Source organism: Myodes glareolus, chromosome 10 (genome assembly GCF_982192425.1).
Source record: "Myodes glareolus chromosome 10, mMyoGla1.1, whole genome shotgun sequence".
Lineage (NCBI taxonomy): Eukaryota > Metazoa > Chordata > Mammalia > Rodentia > Cricetidae > Myodes > Myodes glareolus.
Window position 1 is genome coordinate 21,932,248 of NC_142035.1, and position 19,548 is coordinate 21,951,795.

General features: G+C 41.8%; 1 protein-coding gene across 3 annotated transcripts in view; it reads left to right on the forward strand.

Annotated features, from left to right (window-relative positions):
* Positions 1–19,548, forward strand: part of Mroh8 (maestro heat like repeat family member 8) — an 84,051-nt gene extending 64,503 nt beyond the window's left edge. For 2 of the 3 annotated variants that reach the window (XM_048440884.3, XM_048440885.3), the window contains exons 14-25: positions 56–191; positions 2,115–2,305; positions 3,682–3,816; positions 4,235–4,349; positions 4,643–4,783; positions 6,297–6,461; positions 7,322–7,477; positions 9,933–10,055; positions 12,089–12,188; positions 13,683–13,748; positions 16,788–16,958; positions 19,368–19,548. In XM_048440884.3, the coding sequence (XP_048296841.3) occupies positions 56–191; positions 2,115–2,305; positions 3,682–3,816; positions 4,235–4,349; positions 4,643–4,783; positions 6,297–6,461; positions 7,322–7,477; positions 9,933–10,055; positions 12,089–12,188; positions 13,683–13,748; positions 16,788–16,936 (1,477 nt within the window). In that variant the 3' untranslated portion in view covers positions 16,937–16,958; positions 19,368–19,548. The remainder of the gene's footprint in view (positions 1–55; positions 192–2,114; positions 2,306–3,681; positions 3,817–4,234; positions 4,350–4,642; positions 4,784–6,296; positions 6,462–7,321; positions 7,478–9,932; positions 10,056–12,088; positions 12,189–13,682; positions 13,749–16,787; positions 16,959–19,367) is intronic. The other variant, XM_048440887.3, reaches the window with a different exon arrangement.

Here is a 19,548-nt window from a genome sequence, read left to right on the forward strand (position 1 = left end):
CTGGGAAGCCTGGGATAAGTCCTTCTCTTGATGCTTTCTATTCTGGGATTTCTAGGCACCTGGCTGAATTGTGGAGAACCCTGAATGTAGAACTGTCTAAAACGACCTGGGTCCTATGGAGGCTCCTGAGAAAGCTGCAGAAATGCCATGATGTGACCACCCAGGAGAAGATGGCCTATGTGGCTGTTGCTGTAAGCCATTGCTCTGCTCCTTGTGCGGCTCAGGATGCTCCCCGAGGAGGACGCCCTCATCCAGAGGGCGATCTTCTTCTCTTTTGAAGTTTGTTTCTAGCATTCATCTGTAAATCCATGAAATCTTTCATTGACTCTGACCTGGAGAGAGCTGGAGCGTGTGACAGTGTAATACAGTGTGACCATTCCTACTTCTAGCCTTAAAAACTACCTAAAGTAACCCAAACTTGTGAAAAAAAGTTTAAAAATATAATAATATATAAGGTAGAAAACAATGGCCCTTTTAATTAAGGTTTAGGAAGCTTTCTATCTAAAGAATGTTTTGGGTCTTGTAAGGAATATATATTTTAGGACTACAGGTCATACATAGTCTGCCACACAATCTTTGGATTTAAAAAAATAAATCTAAACCCAAGACAATGTTGTGTGCCTGTCATCCCAGCTACTCAGAAGGCTGAGGTAGGAACATCATTTGAGCCCAAGAGTCTGGGCAACAATTTTTTTAAAAGGAAAAAACAACAAAACCTAACACTTATACAGACAAAAAAGAAAGGAAGGAAGGAAGAAATAAGGAAAACCATTCTTAGCTCATAATTTGTTTCATCTCCCTAATGAAATTTCTAGAAATACCTGTGCATGTGTATTTGATGTTTTCCCACCAAGTTTTCCTTTGAAAACAGCACTTTTAAAGCAGTCTTATGCTCACAGCCAGACTGTCCAGACAGTACAGAGGGCTGCTGCAGACCTCTGGCCTTGGCCGTGCAGAGACTGCTTCCTATCGGTACATATGCTTTTCGTTTCTGAGACAGCATCTCAGGTAGGTCCAGGCTGACCTTAAACTAGCGATATAATGAAGGATGACTTTGAACCTACTTTGGCTCCCCAGAGTGCTGGAATTCCTTTCCCACCTGGCCTTCTGGAAGGCTTTGCTTCTCTCCTCATCCCCACCCCTCCTCTGTTTAGGTTCCTCTTTGTCTAGTCCAAGCTACTGTCATAGTATTTTAAACTTCCAAACTTCTTTCAGTATTTCTAATTTGCTATTGTCTTTTATTCTCTTTTCTTATGAATGTGTGCTTTTTAAAAATTCAAAAATGTAAGAGGGTTGTGGTGGTGCACACCTTTAATCCCAGCACTCAGGAGGCTGAGGCATGAGGATCTCTGTAAATTCGAGGCCAGCCTGTTGTACAGAGTGAGTTCCAGGACAGCCAGGACTGTTATACAGAGAACCCAGTCTCAAAAAAAATCTAAAATGTTACGTTAGTGCAGTTTTAGAAGTTAAGGCAAATACATGTATATTTCAGTCACACAAAGCAGACTGTGATATAGGAGGTGTGGGAGGGAATTCACGTTCTCATTTTCAACCGCTCCCCGATGATGCAGTGTTGCAATGGGTGCACCTTGAGCAGCAGGCCTTTACATTTGTCTTACTGAAGGATGAGAGCATTTTATTAACACATTAATACAAAATAGACACTTTTCTGAATTGTTATTTGTCATCTAATATGATAGATTGTAATGTGGTTTCATTTCATTGTTTTTAGTTGTATCTAATAAAGTGTACTAATACCTTCCAGTTATGATTTTTGGATGTCAGGTCTGCTCATTGGACACACACACATACTCCCCCCTCTCTGTGTATGTATGTGTATGCATGATATACACATATAATATATACACATACATATAATATGTATATCTACACATACATATAATATGTATGTGGTGCTAAAGATTGAAGCGAGGATCTACACCTTGCTAAGCATGTACTCCACTGTGAGCATGCCCCAGCTCACTTCCAACAATCCCTTTACTCTTATCCTCCCTTTCATACAATTACCATTGCTGTTCTGTCTGTGGACTAGTCATGACACAGTGGTAGAACCAATAGGCTCTCAGTTCCTCCCTGTGCCTTTTCTACCACAGGCAACAGATGCCCTTTATGAGGTGCTTATGGGAAACAGACTGCGAGAAGCTGCATTTCGACTCTTTCCTCAGCTTTTGATGGCACTGCTCATCCAGATTCACCACAGCGTTGGCCTCACCATGTCTGATGTCAGCATCCCAAGTGGCCTGTACGCAGGACAGGAAATACCAACGGAGGTCACACCTTTGTGGTATTGCTCATTGTGATTTCATTGATCTGAACACTTACAGAGTCCTGGGCACTGGAGTAGATACAAGGATAGATGTGGTCCTGACCGTGCGTGAACACTGGTCCCCAATCCTTACAGTAAAATGCTGAGGATCCCTCTGGCTTTTATTTGCTGCCTTTGGTTTTCTTGGTATCAGTGTTTAACTATCTAGGTGCCTGGCAGATAACATGTGATATTGTGCTGCCCCTTCCTTGACAGAGCAAGTAGAGACAAAACCAGTAAACCAGCCTCCCAAACTGGATTGATCCAGTGAAATAATTCCTTATTTCTGGGATATTGCTTGGAGAGGTTTTTCAGTTCCTCAATAAGGTCTTTGTAGACATTTCTAGCGCCGTTGACACACAGATCTCTAGGGAGGAAATGCCATACCATGGGAGTTTAGGGCCAGGCTAAGTGTCAGTTTGTCCCAGGTGTAGTTCTCATGCATCTGTTTAATGAGCTGCCACCCTGGACCAATGCACGGTTCTGTGCCTTAGTTTCCTCTTCTGTAACTGAGGAGACTGGAGCGGGTTATCTCCGGGAACCTTTCCAGCTCTACCATGCTTGAAGCTGTGTCTGGAATGGCTACTCAAGAAGTACTTTGTAAGTTGCGCTGGTAAATTTTATGGGGAAGTATAAATTGCATCTTTTTCCTTTTTCTTTTTGAATCTCGGATTCATGTCCTGCAAGTCAGCCTCAAACTCACTTTGTAGTTTAGGATGACCTTGAACTACTGATTCCTAGCTCCTAAATGCTGGAGGTCCAGGCATGTCCCACCATGTCTGGTTTCTGAAGTGATGGTGATCAAACCAGAGCTTAGAGCATGCTAGGCAGACGTTCTACCAACTGAGCCAAATACCTAGCCTTAAATTTTACCTCAGTTTTTTTTTTTTAAATCAATAGATTAGGCTGGAGAGATCGTTTAGAGGTTAAGGGCACTTGCTGCTGGTCTTGTAGAGGATCCAGGTTCATTTCTACATGACAGCTCATAACCGTCTGTAACTCCAGTTCTAGAGGATCAACACCTTCTCTTCTGACCTCCATGGGCACTGCATGTGGTGCACAGAAATGCAGGCTAACTCAGACTCAGAAAATTAATGTTTTTTTTAATGCGATGGATATCCATTTAGCATCCCAAATCAGTTCTGAATCATAGATCTCCTGCCAAACTCCTTGAGAAACAAAATCAAGTTAAATTTCTTTATGCTGAGAATGTATATGGAAGGCCTTTCTGGATATTAGAATATGAAGCATCTTTAAGAACTCTAGAAAGGGATGGATTACAGTACAGCCACTGGCCCATCCCAGTGACTAGCAGGCCTATTCTTTCCACCCATGCTTGTTTTTGCTCAACTTAGCTTCGCCATACAAGCTACAAAGACTCTCCTCCTCAGAACATTGTGCTGGCAGGAATTCAGCATCATGGAAAAGAATGATGGATGGACCCTTCTGAGGGGAGAATGCCATCTTCAGGGAGTATTCCTGCTTGCCAAGTAAGACTTCCTTATTCTAATGTATTCATTCTCTCCAGAAAGCAGAATTGTTATATTTTTTTCCTTTTAAAAAATCACAGTGACTAAAACTGAAACAGAATATACAATAGCTGTAAATTTTTTTGAAGCAGGGTCTCACTGTGTCCCTGGCCTGGAACTCTTTCTCTCTCTAGACCAGACTGGCCTCAAAGTCACAGCAGTTCTTCTTCCTCTGCCTCCCAAGTGTTGAGATTAAAGGTGTGCACCATCATGCCTAGCTATAGTATCTATAAATTAACCAGGACAAAATTTTAAAAGTTTTGGCCCTGGCATACTTCCTGAATACCTAAAGCAAGGTTAAAACTTTGGAGGGCTGACCCTGGGAAATGCCATCTGGGTGGGCATATGTCTGAGAGTTTTCTGTTGGTCTCTTTTACAGTGCCTTGCTGGAAAGAAGCCACGTCTTTGCATGTAAGACCATGTACTTGTTAGTCCCTTTGATTAACCGAGGGAATGATAAACACAAGCTCACATCTGCAGGCTTTTTTGTGGAGGTAAGAGTTCTGTAGGTACTAGATTCAGGAAGCCCAGAAAGCAGTAGAACCTCTTTCCTAACCTGTATTCAACTCAGGGACAGTCTGGGGTCCATTCTGTGTCTGAAACAGATGCTTTCTTTAGATCCAAGCCTTGGGAAAGCCTTTCTCTCACCATTTGTCAGCAGCCCTTGTGCTCCTGCCCCAGCATCACTCTGCAGCAGCTGGGGATTTCAAAAGAAAATGTATACATTGAAGTTGGTGGGAAGGTAGCTCCCGTCAAGGAAAAAGAGCTCCAAGGTCATTTCTTTCAGCTCCTAAGGAGTCCAGTGGCTAAGAGATTGCCCAGGTTATACTCCACTGTCCGCCTGAAGGACTGGCTGTATGATGAGAATAAGCTCTTCAAGATTCTTGCACTGAGGGGACTACGCAACCTTGTCAGACACCGAGAGATGGTAAAAGGGCCTTTGATCATTGATGTACTTGTAATAGATACAATAAATAGATAATAGATACATAATAATAAATGGAAACAGAAATAGAACAACCCCAAAGATACCCAAGAAACTCAGGAAGGAGGAACTGGAAGTGCTGGGGCAGGATGAATGGGGGAAGACCTTTCTCACTGTACATCCATCTATAGCGTTCTGATTTTATACCTAGAAGTTATGTGGAAACTATTAAAGTTAAATAACATTTAAATTCCGAGTCACAAATATAATACTTCGAAACTTGCATTTTGTGGGAGAGGTGCACTTATTGTTACAACACAGTAGAAAATATTCAGCTGCCTGCTTGATGCCTTACACCATGCTGTCTTGTGGAGTACTTGGATACTCCAGGATTTTATCATCAAGACAAAGATCACTGGCATTCATAATGAAAGTATTCTGCATGTCTCATTAGAAAACTATGCTTCAGCTGGGCTGTGGTGGCATATGACTTTAATCAAAGCACTCAGAAAGTAGAAGCAGGAGGATCTCTGTGAGTTGGAGGCTAGGCCTGGTCTAGAGAGCTAGTTCCAGGACAGCCAAGTCTACACAAAGAAACTCTGTCTCAAATAAAACAAAAACAACAAACAAACAAAGAAACAAACAAAAACAAAAAAAGAAAGAAATAGAACTATGCCTCAGTCAGAAGTAACCCTGAGGCTTTAATTTTGCCACCTGAGATTATTTATTTTATATAAAAATACATACATATAAGGAACAAAAATGACAAATACTAGTATATGCTAACTCTGGCTAATTGGATGCATGAACATTTGTTTATTGTATTGTATTGTGTGTGTGTGTGTGTGTGTATAATTTATTTTAAAAAATTATCTTTTCTCATTTTACATACCAATCCCTGTTCCTACTCCGTTTTCCTTCTGCTTCCTCCACCTTACCCCCATCCCACCCCCATCCCACCCCCATCCCACCCCCATCCTACCTCCCATCCACTGGTCCTGCCTCAAAGCAATGTGCTAGACTTTGTTGATGCCCCTTGGGAAGAATATATATTTTTTAAAACACATGTTTTAAAATCCTGAGATTGCTTCCTTGTAGGAGTTTAGAATGGGGAGGGCTTTTAAGAATCCTCAGTCCAACCCTGCTGATCCTACCAAGTAGTTTTTCAAGCCTATGTCTGAATAACTTCCATTCTGGAAAGCTCACTGTGGCCTGAGCTGGCCATTCCACTTTTTTTCTGTGTTGGAAAAGCTTTTCCTTAAAGTAAAGCTGAGGGTATAACCCCTGTCCCTTCCCCACCTGGAACCCTCTGTTTATGAAGCAATTCACGGAAGCTCCTTCCCCTCTATATACCAGGCATGCCAATAGTAAAGAGAGAGTTCTTATGCTCTCTCTACCATCAGAGTTACCAGAAAACCACAAGCAGCGGGTTACTTAAGTCAGTGTGGGATCCTTCCATTTAGAATAAGAGAATGTGCTATGGGAGAAGAGGTCATGGCTGCTTTTGGACACACAGAGAGAAGACATCAAAAGTGTGGTACCGTGCATCTTAGATAGCTTACATGAGTCCGATGAGAGGATCGTTTTGTTGGCCATCCAGATACTCATGCAGCTTGTCAAGACACTAGACTCTACCACCTTGGCTTCCATGATGAAGATCCTGTTCTCCTTATTTGGTGATGTAAGACAATGAGAGAAAAGATTCTTCCCTAGTGGGTGGGCACCTACCAGCTGGTAGATTTCGAGACTATAATAAGGCCATTTTATTTTACCCTCATAATGGATTTTTTCTCATTTATAGAGGCCCTTTAGATCTTCTTCAAGACCCTTCCAGATAATCTGTGATGTCCCTCTTTTTGGACTGATGTTATTAGTTTTTCAAACTTAAAAAATTTTGAGATACAGCAGGGTGGTGTTGGCACATGCCTTTAATACCCATACTCGGGAGGCAGAAGCAGGCAAATCTCAGAGTTCAAGGCCAGCCTGGTCCAGGATGACCAGGACTACACAGAGAAACCCTGTCTCAAAATAAAACAAAACACCCTAAAATTTGAGACATACAGATTTACCAAGCCATTACCTTGCTCTGTGGGTGGGGGAAGAGTTTGTGTAGGACAAGGAACAGTAAGAAATGGGTCATAAGAAAAAAAGAGAAAGAAATGGGTCAAAATGATGGACTATACTTATATCCTTGTCCCAAATCACAAAGATTTTTCTAAAAGAAACACATAAAGTACATTGACCTGCATCCTTAGTATATGCTAGTTAGGGTTTTGAATTTTAGCAAAAAAGCGTGTGAGTGATTAATACCAGGATTGAATGCAAGCATTTTCAGCAACAAATGGAACTACCTATTTGTTGCTTGTACAGTTCAGAAACAAGAGTATCAAACACAAGTCTTGCTATCTCCCTATATAGTTGATTCCTCCATGCAGCTAGATAGCTCCATGTTGAGACTGATGTGCCAGACTCCCCAGAGTTCTCATAAGCTAGTCTGAGCATGTTCGCTGAGCTGTTTCCTTGTGAATCCTCCATTCTAAGGTGAGACACGGCATCCATCGTTTGTCCATGACTCTCTTTGGAGCCGCCGTAAAGGCTGTGAAACACACAGATAAGAAGTGTGTGGAGAACCACGTCCTGGAAAGCTTGGTCCCATTGCTGCTGTTTTCTCAGGATGACAATGATGAAATAGCTCAGGTAATACCAGTCTCTTTTCAGCCGTGAATAACTGAATTCAGATCTAACTCTGCAAGTAGTGTTTATCTCCTCGAGGACACAGACTGCAGTCACATTCTTATTCCTTACATCCTCTGGCACAAAACTACATTTCAGTCATTTCCCTGAGTAAATTACGGGAACTCAAACTCTTAATTTCTATGTAGCAAAATAAACTATTTGTGGGGAAGAAACTGTGTATTGTCACCTTGTAGCCAAGCACAGAGCAAGAAATATCATGCTCAACTCAACAAACTCTGTGTTAATGACAAACATGTTCTTTTCTTTCAATGGCTACCCCATGGCCTGGAGACATGGAATGTGTTGGAGTTAAGTTAGAGAGTAACCTCTCTGGACCAACTGAAGACTTTATTTCTCCTAAGCCTTTCAAGGGTTTTGCTGTAAGAATTGTGGTTTTTCATTTAAGCCACCTAGTATTAACTGTGTCTGTTCAGACTGGGCATAATGGTATATATTTGTAATCTCAGCTACTTGGGAGGCTGATGAGGCAGGAGGCTTTTGTAGGGCCATGTCTATCCTTGCTCCTTGGGGTGCATCTTGTGGACAGTTTTTGGTTAGCCAGCTAAAGCATCCTGTTTGTTCCTATGCTCCCTCTGTCCTAGCCTGATGATTAGCTGAAGGGCACTTCAGACATCTGTATGTGTAGCTCAGACGTTGTCAACCAGCTGATGGGAAGCATATCTTTGGGACTCACATGTAGGTGGTACATTGATACTTCCCCCCAATCTGCCATCCTTTAGCAATCAGAAAAGGCTTAGAGCTACCAAGGCTCTGCGTTTACTTTCCTGCAAACTTGAATAACTTCTAGCTAAGTCAAGTTCTTCAGAGAGGAGTCTGAGCAAAGAGGTGAGTGTTAGACTGGGTTAGGACAGAACCAAAGAAATGAAACAAGTAAGTCATGCACCTGTTCCCAGCTGAAGCACCCAAGACCTGTCATCCATACTTTAGTCATTCCTGAAGGAAGGAATTCCTTCCCTTCCTTTCCCTCACCTCTCTTTTGTGTTTTTTGTTTGGGATAGGGTCTATAGTAGGTCAAGCTGATCCTAAACTCACTTTGTAGCTAAGGCTTGATCCTGGATGGATCTGATTGTCCTGCCTGTTTCCTAAGTGCTGGGACTATAGGTGTGTGCCATCAATGCCTGGCTTGTCTGCGTGAATGTGAGTGTGTGTGTGTGTGTGTGTGTGTGTGTGTGTTTAAGACAGTCTCATCATGTAGGACAACCTGGCCTTGAATTTGCTGTCCTCTTGGCCTTTGCCTTCCAAATGCTGGGATGATAGTTGTGCACCACCACACCGAGATTATTTTTCGTGTTTTAAACTTTATGTTGTGTATTTCCATAAACCTCTCAGCATATTTGCTTAGCATTGTATTTATGATATTTTATTGTAAGTGTGTAGATCATTTCTTTTCAGTGTTTTGTGGAATTACATCATTTAATCTAAAATTTACCCCATTCTTCTATTCCAGACACTAGATAGTGTTTGGTTTTCATGGTAATAATGCTGTAACAAGCACTTTAGTGTATGCATGTGAGAACTTCCAAAGGGCATAAAACCCTAGTGTGGGTATTTGTATTAGATACTACATATCTACAAATTGCTACACAAAGAAGCTGAACTAATTCTTTTTTTAAATATTTATTTATTTATTATGTATACAATATTCTGTCTGTATGTCTGCAGGCCAGAAGAGGGCACCAGGCATCATTACAGATGGTTGTGAGCCACCATGTGGTTGCCGGGAATTGAACTCAGGACCTTTGGAAGAACAGGCAATGCTCTTAACCACTGAGCCATCTCTCCAGCCCCAAGAAGCTGAACTAATTCTTATCAATCCCCAAAGTGTTTGGTTTTTGTTGTTGCTTTTGTTTGGAGACAAAGTGTCATGTGTAACCCTAGATGGCCTGGAACTGACTATGTAGACCAGGCTGGCCTTTAACTCAGAGATCTGCCCACTTGCCTTATCTCCTAAGTGTTGTGATTAAAGACACACACCATCTTAAAATGATATTTATGGCCCGGATATCTAGTGGACCTGAGATAAACAGTGTTGAAAGGTGCTTTAGTGGCATTCTGAGCGCTACAGCTAGAGAAGCGTCCCACTTGCACAATGGAATCCTGTCTAGAACCTGGGCTATGTAATGTGTATCTTACCTGCGTACCATATCTGCTCATTCTCACTCTACAGAGACAAGTGGTTTCTACATCCTTGTTGGCGCCTTGCAAGCTTATGAGTCCTTTAGGGTCTTCAGGAGGAAGACAAAAAGCCAGTTAATTCCTTTCCTCACCTCACTCAGAGTAATTCTGAAATTACTGACCTTTCACATTAGACTTTGGTGTCAGTTTTCCTAAAGAAAGTTTCCCTCAGTTAAAAAAGGTCTGAAAATGCTGACCTGTTATACTCTTCCCCCCACAGGAGAGTAGACGAGTCCTGACTTTGTGTGCCCAGTTCCTGAAATGGAAGCTGCCCCGGGAAGTGTACTGCAAAGATCCCTTATACATCAAACCGAATGAAGTTAGAAGGCTCTGCAAATTCTTTGTATGTGAGAAGTAGTGTAACATGAGTCGCTTGTTGGGGTATCTGTCCCGCCCGGTACTCCACAGCCGGCAAACCCCAAAGAAAATCACACACAAGACTCCATAAGATTATAAACTGATTGGCCCAATAGGTCAGGCTTATTATTGGTCCTTGTAACTTATATTAATCCCTTATCATTATCTATGTTAGCCATAATGGCTCAGTACCTTTTTTAGCTGGGCAGCTTACATGTTTCCTCTCGGTGGTCTGTGCAGGAGTCGCTGAGGAATCTCCCTGCTTCCCAGAATTCTCCTGTTCTTATTGCATCACCTCTACTTCCTGTCTGGTTTTCCCACCTATACTGCCTGCCTGACCAATCAGCGTTTTATTAAGATATGATTGACAGAATACAGACAATTCTCCCGCATCAAAGTAGTAGCTCTGTTTCCTCTGATAGCTTTTAGTGGAGACACATGACATGCAGGAAACATTTCCCACCCCACTCCTTCACAGCAGTAGTTAATGTTCCATGTTCAAGAGGTAGATCTCTTTTCTATAGTTCTGATTAGTCACAAATACACATTTTTATGTGTATGTGCACACACATTGAGTGTGCCACAGTGTGCAAGTGGAGGTCAGTGGACAACTTTCAGGAGTCAGTCCTTGCCTTGAAAGGAAGGGTCTTTCATTTCTGCTTCTCCTTCTCCATCTCCCATCTCACTGAGGAGTGCTGGAATTACACACCTGGCTTTTGTTATTTGGGATCCAGGGATCAAATTTGATCCAAGGATCAAATTTGAGTGCACAGCAAGCACTTTACCCACTGGGCCATTTCACCAGCTAACAAATTCACTACTAACACATTTCTTCACATATGCAAAAAACTGGTGGTACAAGGTGTGGTGACACATAGCTGTAATAACGTCACTCAGGAGGCTGAGTCTGTGTGAGTTTGAGGGCAAGCTGAGCTATAGAGTAAGACCTTGTTTCATAATAGTAATAACAAAGTGATTGCTAAACTAGAGAGCCCCACTAATTGCATTAGAAGCTGTAAGGTCAGACTGATAGTATATAGTCAACAATTTTTACTTGGGCTAGGCTTGGTGGTGCATATCTTAATCCCAGTACTCAGAATGTGGAGGTAGATGGATTTCTGTAAATTCAAGTCAAGCGTTCCAGGGTAGCCAGAGCTATATAATGAGACTTTGTCCAAGTAACAACAAATTTCCATGTGAGATAAATTGAAATAATTATGCATTGTCTTCACGACTCTAGCCTTTTGCTTGATATAGTAGATTGTCTTATTTTCCATTAGAGCATTAGTCCCTAAGTAAGGACTGCCATAGTATGTGGCCTTATAAGAAGAGGCAGCACCTTGCTCAGCCTAGATATAGTAGGGAGGGCCTTGGACCTTTCCCAAAGCAATGCACCTTACCCTCTCTGAGGATGGGGGAGTGGGTGGGAGGGGAAAGCTAGAGGGAATGCGAGGAGGGGAGGGAGTGGGAACTGGGATTGGTATGTAAAATGAAAAAAAAATAGTTTGTTTTCTTTTTTAAAAACCATAAAATAAGAAGAGGGCAGCATGTCACTAGCCCTGAGACCCAGATGCCATCTTCTTTTTACAAACCCAGCAGAACCTGTATGATCCAGGGTAGCTTTAGAAGGACCATGCATAGTTTTCTAGAAACTGATTGTAGTAGAACCACCTGGATCCAATATTGAACTTCTAAGAAACTAAAATAGAAACTCCAAGTGGAAACTAATATGTGCCAAGAAAAGACTCCTGCAAGTACTTAGAGCTGGGTTGATTAGGCAGGAAGAGCTGGTAGGGAAATTAAAGCTCCAGGTGGCATTTAGAGGCGAGAAGACAGAGGTGCAGAGAAGCCAGAGTGACTTTAAAGGTGTCGTGGACAGGTGTGTGCAGTGGGTATTCTGAGGAGTTAACTACTGGGGCTTCTATCATGGCAAAGCAGTCACTGTGATGGTCACTGTAGCAATTCAGGAACTGCCATACTCACTTGCTACTTTGTTATATACTCTTCCCATCAACTTAGGGAGAAAAAAGCAAGGGGAAAATAAACATCCTAGACCAAACCCTAATGTATTCCAGGGATCCAAAACTTCCCATCAGAAGAACAGCTGTCTTGTTTATAGGTAAAAGAAAACCCTTTCATTTGTATAGCTACCTTATACCCTCCCATGTTGTGTCAAGTGTCCTCTTTTCTTTAAATAGAATGTATTGCAATCATATTCACTCCATAACCCTCTTATCCCTCACCCATTCCCATTGATCCCCTTCTTCCCAAATAGTCTCTCTCCTACTTTCATGTCTTGTATTTTCATGACTCAATGAATTTACTTAGGATTACCATAGGAGCATGGGAAAGGGCTATTTACAGGAGCCTGGGTAACTTACAAGTGACTACCACTGAGGAACATGTTTCTTCCTTCACGTTGCCCCTCCCAGCAACCATTACCTGCCCGTAGGTCCTCATGGAGGTATACAAACCCCTTTCTAACTGCCTAGAAATCCTCAAGGGTATGTGTGGACTCCTAAGTCCTTGGTGACAGAATGTCACTGGACCCAGTCTTGTGCAGGCCTCATGCAGGCCATCACAGCTGCTATGAGCTTGTGAGTGTAATGTCTAGAAGATATTCTACAACATACCTGTTCCTTCCACTCATGCGTTCCTTCAGCACCCTCTTCTACAGTGTTACCTGAGCCCAGGGCTGGGAGACAGATGCCTCAGGGCGACACCCAAATAGTCTCTTATTCTCTGCACTCTGACCCTGAGTTGCTTCAATAACTGATACCTACTAAAAAACCCCTGATCAAAGCTGACAGCACCACTAATCTATGAGTATAAGTATACCTAAGTATTTATCAGACAATTTGATGGCCACAATAATCCATCTAGCAAAGCAAAACTGTTATCTTCTCTGCTAGGGCCTGACCTCCCCAGCCACAAACTTCAAACCAGACTTATAGTATCAGGCATGATCTATGTGTAGATGACCTTGAAATTACTTTCATAGAAGAAGGATCTATGTTATTGACAAATAACTATAAGGCACTCTAGAATTTATTTTAATATTTAAAACTATTTATTTATTCTGTGGGTGTGTGTATGTGTGCATGCAGGTGATGTGGTGGATATGTGGAGGTCAAAGAGCTTGTGGGAGTCAGCTCTCCATCCACTGCGTGGGTCTGGGAATTGAACTCAGATTTTCAGGTTCATGAGCAAGCATATTAGCCCTTTAAGCCATCTTGCTGGCTCTTGTTCCTTATTATTTATTTATTTTTTGAAACAGGTTTTCACTGTGTAGCTCTGGCTGGTCTGAAACTGATATGTAGACCAGGCTAACATTGAACTCAGAGATCCATCTGCCTCTGCCTCCAGAGTGCTGGGATTAAAGGTGTGCACCACTACCGCCCAGCTCGGCTTAGCCTTTGAGATAGTTCCATTGTGTACTCAAGGCTCCCTTGGAACTCATGGCAGTTCTCATGCCTGAGCTTCCCAAGTGTTGAGTCAGAATGCCTGGCTGGAATTTCTTTGTTTTGAATATGGCTTATTAACAAAAAAACTAATTCTGCTATCTGCTTAGATTATTAAATAATAAAAATAAGATTTACCATCTTGTGTTTAGGGCTCTTATCAAAGTATATGGATCCCAGTGAGCTCAAGATGAAGGGTACTGACTGGATAGAGAATGGTAAGTAATGACATTGCTTGGATGTTGAGTTCACTGTTTTGGAAGGTATCTGATTCTGTGATTACGGGCAGACTCTGTAGCACAGCTGAGTCTGGCATCTAAAACTCTTGGCTTATGCAACAATAAAAGCACAAGTGACTATAATTCAATTAAATTTTGGTCTCATCTAAATCTAAGACCCCTTAGGAAGGATATGATCCTATCTGTCTGGAAACAGCTTTACTGACTATCTAAGGGGAAATCCTAAATTATGTCAGAAAGTAAAACCTCATCTTTCTAGAAATCTGTCTTAACAAATTATGGTGATGTCTCACGTGAACCTCAGAGACTGCCCCACTGTCTGAGCAGCTGTGCTATAGAGTAGGATTTAGCACAGGGATGCGTTCATAGCCATCTAAGGCAACCATCAGAACTGTTTTTAGAACTGTCAGTGGGTGAAATTTTCTGTAACTGTACAGCTCTGCAGATTGAGCTCAAAGAGCTCTCATGCCCATTTAAGAATAGTTGTGTAAATCTGGAGACATAGTTTAATGGTAAGATGTTTGTTTAATATGTACAGATGTAGCTTAGCATTAGGGTTCAATCCCTAGCGCTGGGGGGGAAGGTAGTTAGGAAAGATAAAGAAATGCAAATGCACATCCTCAATCCAAAATCACTACTTTTATAACCAATTTAAAAATCTAAACAATTTGCTTTTTTAATTAAAATATTTTTGTTTGCTTAGTACGTGTATGGCGGTAAGAGGACAAACTTCAAGAGTGACTCTTTTCCTCAGCCATGAGGTCGTGGGGATAGACCTCAGCTTGTCAGGCTTGGTGGCAAGTGCCTTTACTCACTCACTACATTTTCTTTCCTTCTCCCTCCCTCCCTCCCTCCCTCTCTCTCCCTCCCTCCCTCTCTCCCTCCCTCCCTCCTTCCTTCCCTCCCCCTCCTCCTCCTCCTCCTCTTCCCCCTCCTCCTCCTCTTCTTCTTCTTCTTCTTCTTCTTCTTCTTCTTCTTCTTCTTCTTCTTCTTCTTCTTCTTCTTCTTCTTCTTTTTTCTGAGATAGAGTTTCTATGTCCAGCCCTAGCTGTCCTGGAACTTACTCTGTAGACCAGGCTAGCCTCAAACTCACAGAGATCTGCTTACCACTGCCTGATTGATGTAATTAAAAGTGTATGCCACTTTTAATTACACTATCATCCTTCCACTATCATCCTGCAGGACCCAATTTGCTACTTTTAAAAACACAGTAATTATTGAAACAGGTAGGGAATAAAACTTAAATAAGGAAGACAATGCTGATTTTCCTAATATTTGTTTTATGTGTAGGAGTGTTTTGCCTGAATATAAGTGTTTGTATCACGTGCATACCTGGTGCCTGCCGCTGTCAGAATGCCCTGGAATTGGAGTTGTACAAGGTTATAAACCATGTGGGTGCTGGGAACTGAATCCAAGTCCTTTGAAAGAGCAGCAAATACTCTTAAACACAGAGCCATCTCTGTATCCCCTGTTTCATCACCTGCTTCTCACTAACTTCTACCATTTCTTATAGATATTAAGACATTCTAAAACAACAACAGCAGCAACAAAAATCCGCCAGCCTTGGTGATGTACACCCAGTACTTGGGAGACTGGGGAGAAAGAGTGTGAGTTTGAGGCCAGACTGGGCTACATAATGAAAAAAAAGAAGAAAAGAAAGCCATGTAAATTATACTATGGAGTAGGATACTATATGACTGACTTATTTCTTACCTAAAACACTTGTGGAACAAAAGTTATATTTCCACAAAGAGTAACTCAGATAATGAGATATTATTTCATAAGACAAGCAATACCCCTAAACTCAGGAGGTAGAGGCAGGAGGATAATGAGTTCAAGGTCATACCAAGACCCTGTCTTAAAAGAAAAAAGTTTTTGGATCACAATGTTCCATTTGAACAACAATATTAAAGCAAAACAGTGTATAGAAAAAAAGACCATGAAGACACACTTTTTGTTTGTTTGTTTCTAGACATGGTTTCTCTGTGTAGTTCTGGCTGTCCTGGAACTTGATCAATAGACCATACCTCGAACTCAGAGCTGTCTCCCGAGTGCTGGGATTAAAAGACATACTTTCTAAAAAAAAGCAATTATCCGTAGGTTGTAGAATCATACCCACTTGAGCGGTGGTGGCAAACACCTTTAATCCCAGCACTCGGGAGGCAGAGGCAGGCAGATCTCTGTGAGTTCGAGACCAGTCTGGTCTACAAGAGCTAGTTCCAGGACAGGCTCCAAAGCCACAGAGTGTGAGGCCAGCCTGGTCTACAGAGCTACGTCCAGTACAGCCAAGGGTACACCGAGAAACCCTGCCTCAAAAACAAAGCAAACAAACGAACAACAACAAACACCAAGACAAAGAAATTGCAAAATACTAGCTAGGCACAGTGGCATACGCCTTTAATCCTGGCACTTGAGAGGCAGAGGTAGGTAGATCTTTATGAGTTTGAGGCCAGACTATTCTTAATAGGAGGTTCTAGGACAGCCAGAGGTACATAGTAAGACCTTGTCTCTAAGGAAAAAAAAAAAAAAGGCTGGGCAATGGTGGTGCAAGCCTTTAATCAGGAGGCAAATCAGGCGGACCTCTCTGAGTTCAAGGCCAACCTGGTCTACAGAGCAAGTTCTAGGACAGGCTCCAAAGCTACCGAGAAACTGTCTCAAAAAATAAAGAAAGAAAAGAAAGAAGAAAAATACTACAAGGGAATAATGATTTAAGAGTTAACTTTTAAGAGTAAAGCAGGAAGTTAAGAGTTAACATTAGACAGAACTTGGCAGGCCCAGATAATTTTATTTTAGGCAGACTACTTAAAATATGGCTATTGCGAAAAGAATGAAATACTTAGCAATTCAGAAAACAGTGGATTTTACAGGTCAAAATTGAATCAATTCACCAATGGACAGACTTTCAGACAGCTTCAGGAAAAGTTGCCTTTTTATCTCAGCTACTGTGGTTTGTTGGCTACCTGATATCTAGACCGTATTCGTTTCTAGAACCCTCCAGTCTTGTTTTCTTCCATGTAGACCTGAGAGAACTGTTACAAGACCCTGAACCATCTTTGCGCATCATCGCCTCCCAGGCGCTGTTCCGAATCCAGAGGGTAGGGAGTCAGCCAGAATCCCAGAAAGCAGTCTGCAGGTTGAGGAAGCTCTTCAGCTGTCTTCATAGTTAGAATGTAAAACACATGACCGCAGGTAAGAACGAATCCTTCCAGAAACCACAGAAGTGACAAACATACTCCATTTTCTTTCTTTTTTCAAATGTTACCATATTTCAGATGTATCTATGAATGTGTGTAGTGTGGAGGTCAGAGGACAACTTGTGGGAGTTGGTTCTCTCTTTCTGCAAGGAGCATCCCAAGGATCAAACATAGGCTGTTAGGCTTTTGTAGAAAATATGTTTACCCATTAAGTTGATCTTGCCAGCCTGTATTCTGTTTTTCTTTCAGACTTAGGCAACCCTAGCATGAAGCTACTATGCACTTAGTTACCTCCAACATTATCCCCGCTTAAAAAACATCCTAGTAGTTAAAATATGTTACGTTCTTGGTTTAAATTTGAAGATACAGTAAAAACTGTTGTGAGTTTGAGTCATGCAGACATTCACAAAGTTTAAGTGCTGCTCACTGCTTTAGAGAGACAGAGGGTGGGGTGGGGTTTTGGGGGGGATATTCCAGGGCCAGGGACATAAATCAATGGAAGAGTAGGAGTGTGCATGCACAGCAAGAGAGAGGTCCTGGGTTCAGTGCACAAAAACAAACAAGTCATGCGTGTAACCCCAACACTTGGGAGCCTAAGGCAGGAGAATCAGGTATTTAAGATCATTCTTGAGTTTGAGACCAGTCTCTACTTCATGCAAGTCTGTTATATTCTATCAAAAAACAAGACTTGGGAGCTGGAGAGATGACTCAGTGGTTAAGAGCACTGACTGCTCTTCCAGAGGTCCTAAATTCAATTCCCAGCAACCACCTATAATGAGATCTGGTGCTCTCTTCTGGCCTACAGGCAGGATACTGTATAAATAAATAAATCAATCTTAAACCACCCCCCCCAAAAAAACAAGACTTATGCAGCCACCTTTAATCCCAGCACTCAGGAGGCAGAGACAGGCATATCACTGAGCGTTCCAGGCCAGCCTGGTCTATATAGCAAATTCCCTGGCCAGTCAAGGCTACATAGTAAAACTTTGTATGAAAACAAAATAATCCTTAAGTAACAACAGAAACGACAAAATAAAAATTCCAAATAAATGTCAGTGTTGTGGTGTTAGTATTGTTAGCTTTGTTGTCAAGGCTAATTGATTAAGGACAAGAAATACCAGTCTATTTTTACATTTTCATACTTAATATTTTATAAAATCTCATAAGGCTTTTCTTCTTCCAATTCCTTTTGATGCCTGTGAACAATAACAAAATTCTGACAGGGTTATAATGCTGAATCTATCCCAGTATATACAAAGTCCCCACTCCTTTCCCCCCATGTTCCTAATTTCTCCAACTACTGCTGCCAGGCCCTTGGTAGCTCTAAGGTGGAATCTGTTTAGTACCCACTGCCCACTTTAAATTTAAATGAAGAAAATGTTCTCAGAAAATGAATTTTTTCTAAGAAACATATTAGTTAGACTGGAGAAATGACTCAGGAGTTAAGAGCACTGACTATTCATCCAAAGGACGGGGGTTCAATTCCCATCACCAACATGGCCGCTCACAACTGTATGTAACTCCAAGCTCTGATACCCTCAAACAGATATACAGTACATAAAGGCAAAACACCAATGCACGTTACAAAAGAGAGAGATTAGTTTATGTTGAATAAATACTTTAATAACTGCACCTGGAAGGGTGGGACATCCCCGAGGGGCATACTAGAAATGAGGCACTAAGTCCAATTTAGTCTTGTGCTTAGTGAAAAAACCTAAGTAGAAAGCCAGAGCTGAATTCCCTTGGGTGATATGGAGAGAAAAGAAATGCAACAAGACAGGTGAAGAGCCAGCAGTGAACGGCACTGTTTGAGTTGTCGAGTGAGCGTCTGAATCTGTATTCACCTTCTTTTCCAATTTTCATTGCTATCTCTCTGCTGAGATGTCTTTAGGAACAAATTTCTCTATGGTTCATAGTGAGTGGGATGAGGCAATCTACTAGGTGTAGCTCCAGAAGGCTCAAAATGAAGACCTTAGTTGCCTGATGGATTCAGGTATGTCCAACATATATATAGCCTGCGGGCCACAGGTATCCTACATCACAGTGTCACATTGAACATTCACTCTGAGTCAGAGTCAAGACTCGCTAAATCACTACATATAAAACTGCAAGGAATGCTAACTAAGCATACATTTAAATTACATTTACCCCTCATATTCTCCTCGACTCCTGTAGTATGAATTCTAATTGTTCTTTGTTTCTTTATTTGTTTTTGTTTTTTTGAGACGGGTTTCTCTGTGTAGCCTTGGCTGTCCTAGAACTAGCCCTGTAGACCAGGCTGGCCTTGAACTCACTGAGATCTGCCTGCCTCTGCTTCCCTAGTGCTGGGATTAAAGACGTGTGCCACCACTGCCCAGCTACCTTTCAATTCTTTATTCGCTTCATTATTATCTTTGTTTTGCAGATGGAGAAACTGAGGAAACAAACATGAAATTAAGTTGCTCTGGGTCACACAACTAGCAAAGGGCAAAGCGAGGATAATCCAAGTATTCTGACTCCTACACCTACATCCTTGGTTAGTCTGCTGTATTCATCTACAATCTGCTCATTCTTGCAAATGGGAATAAACACAGATCTGCTCTACA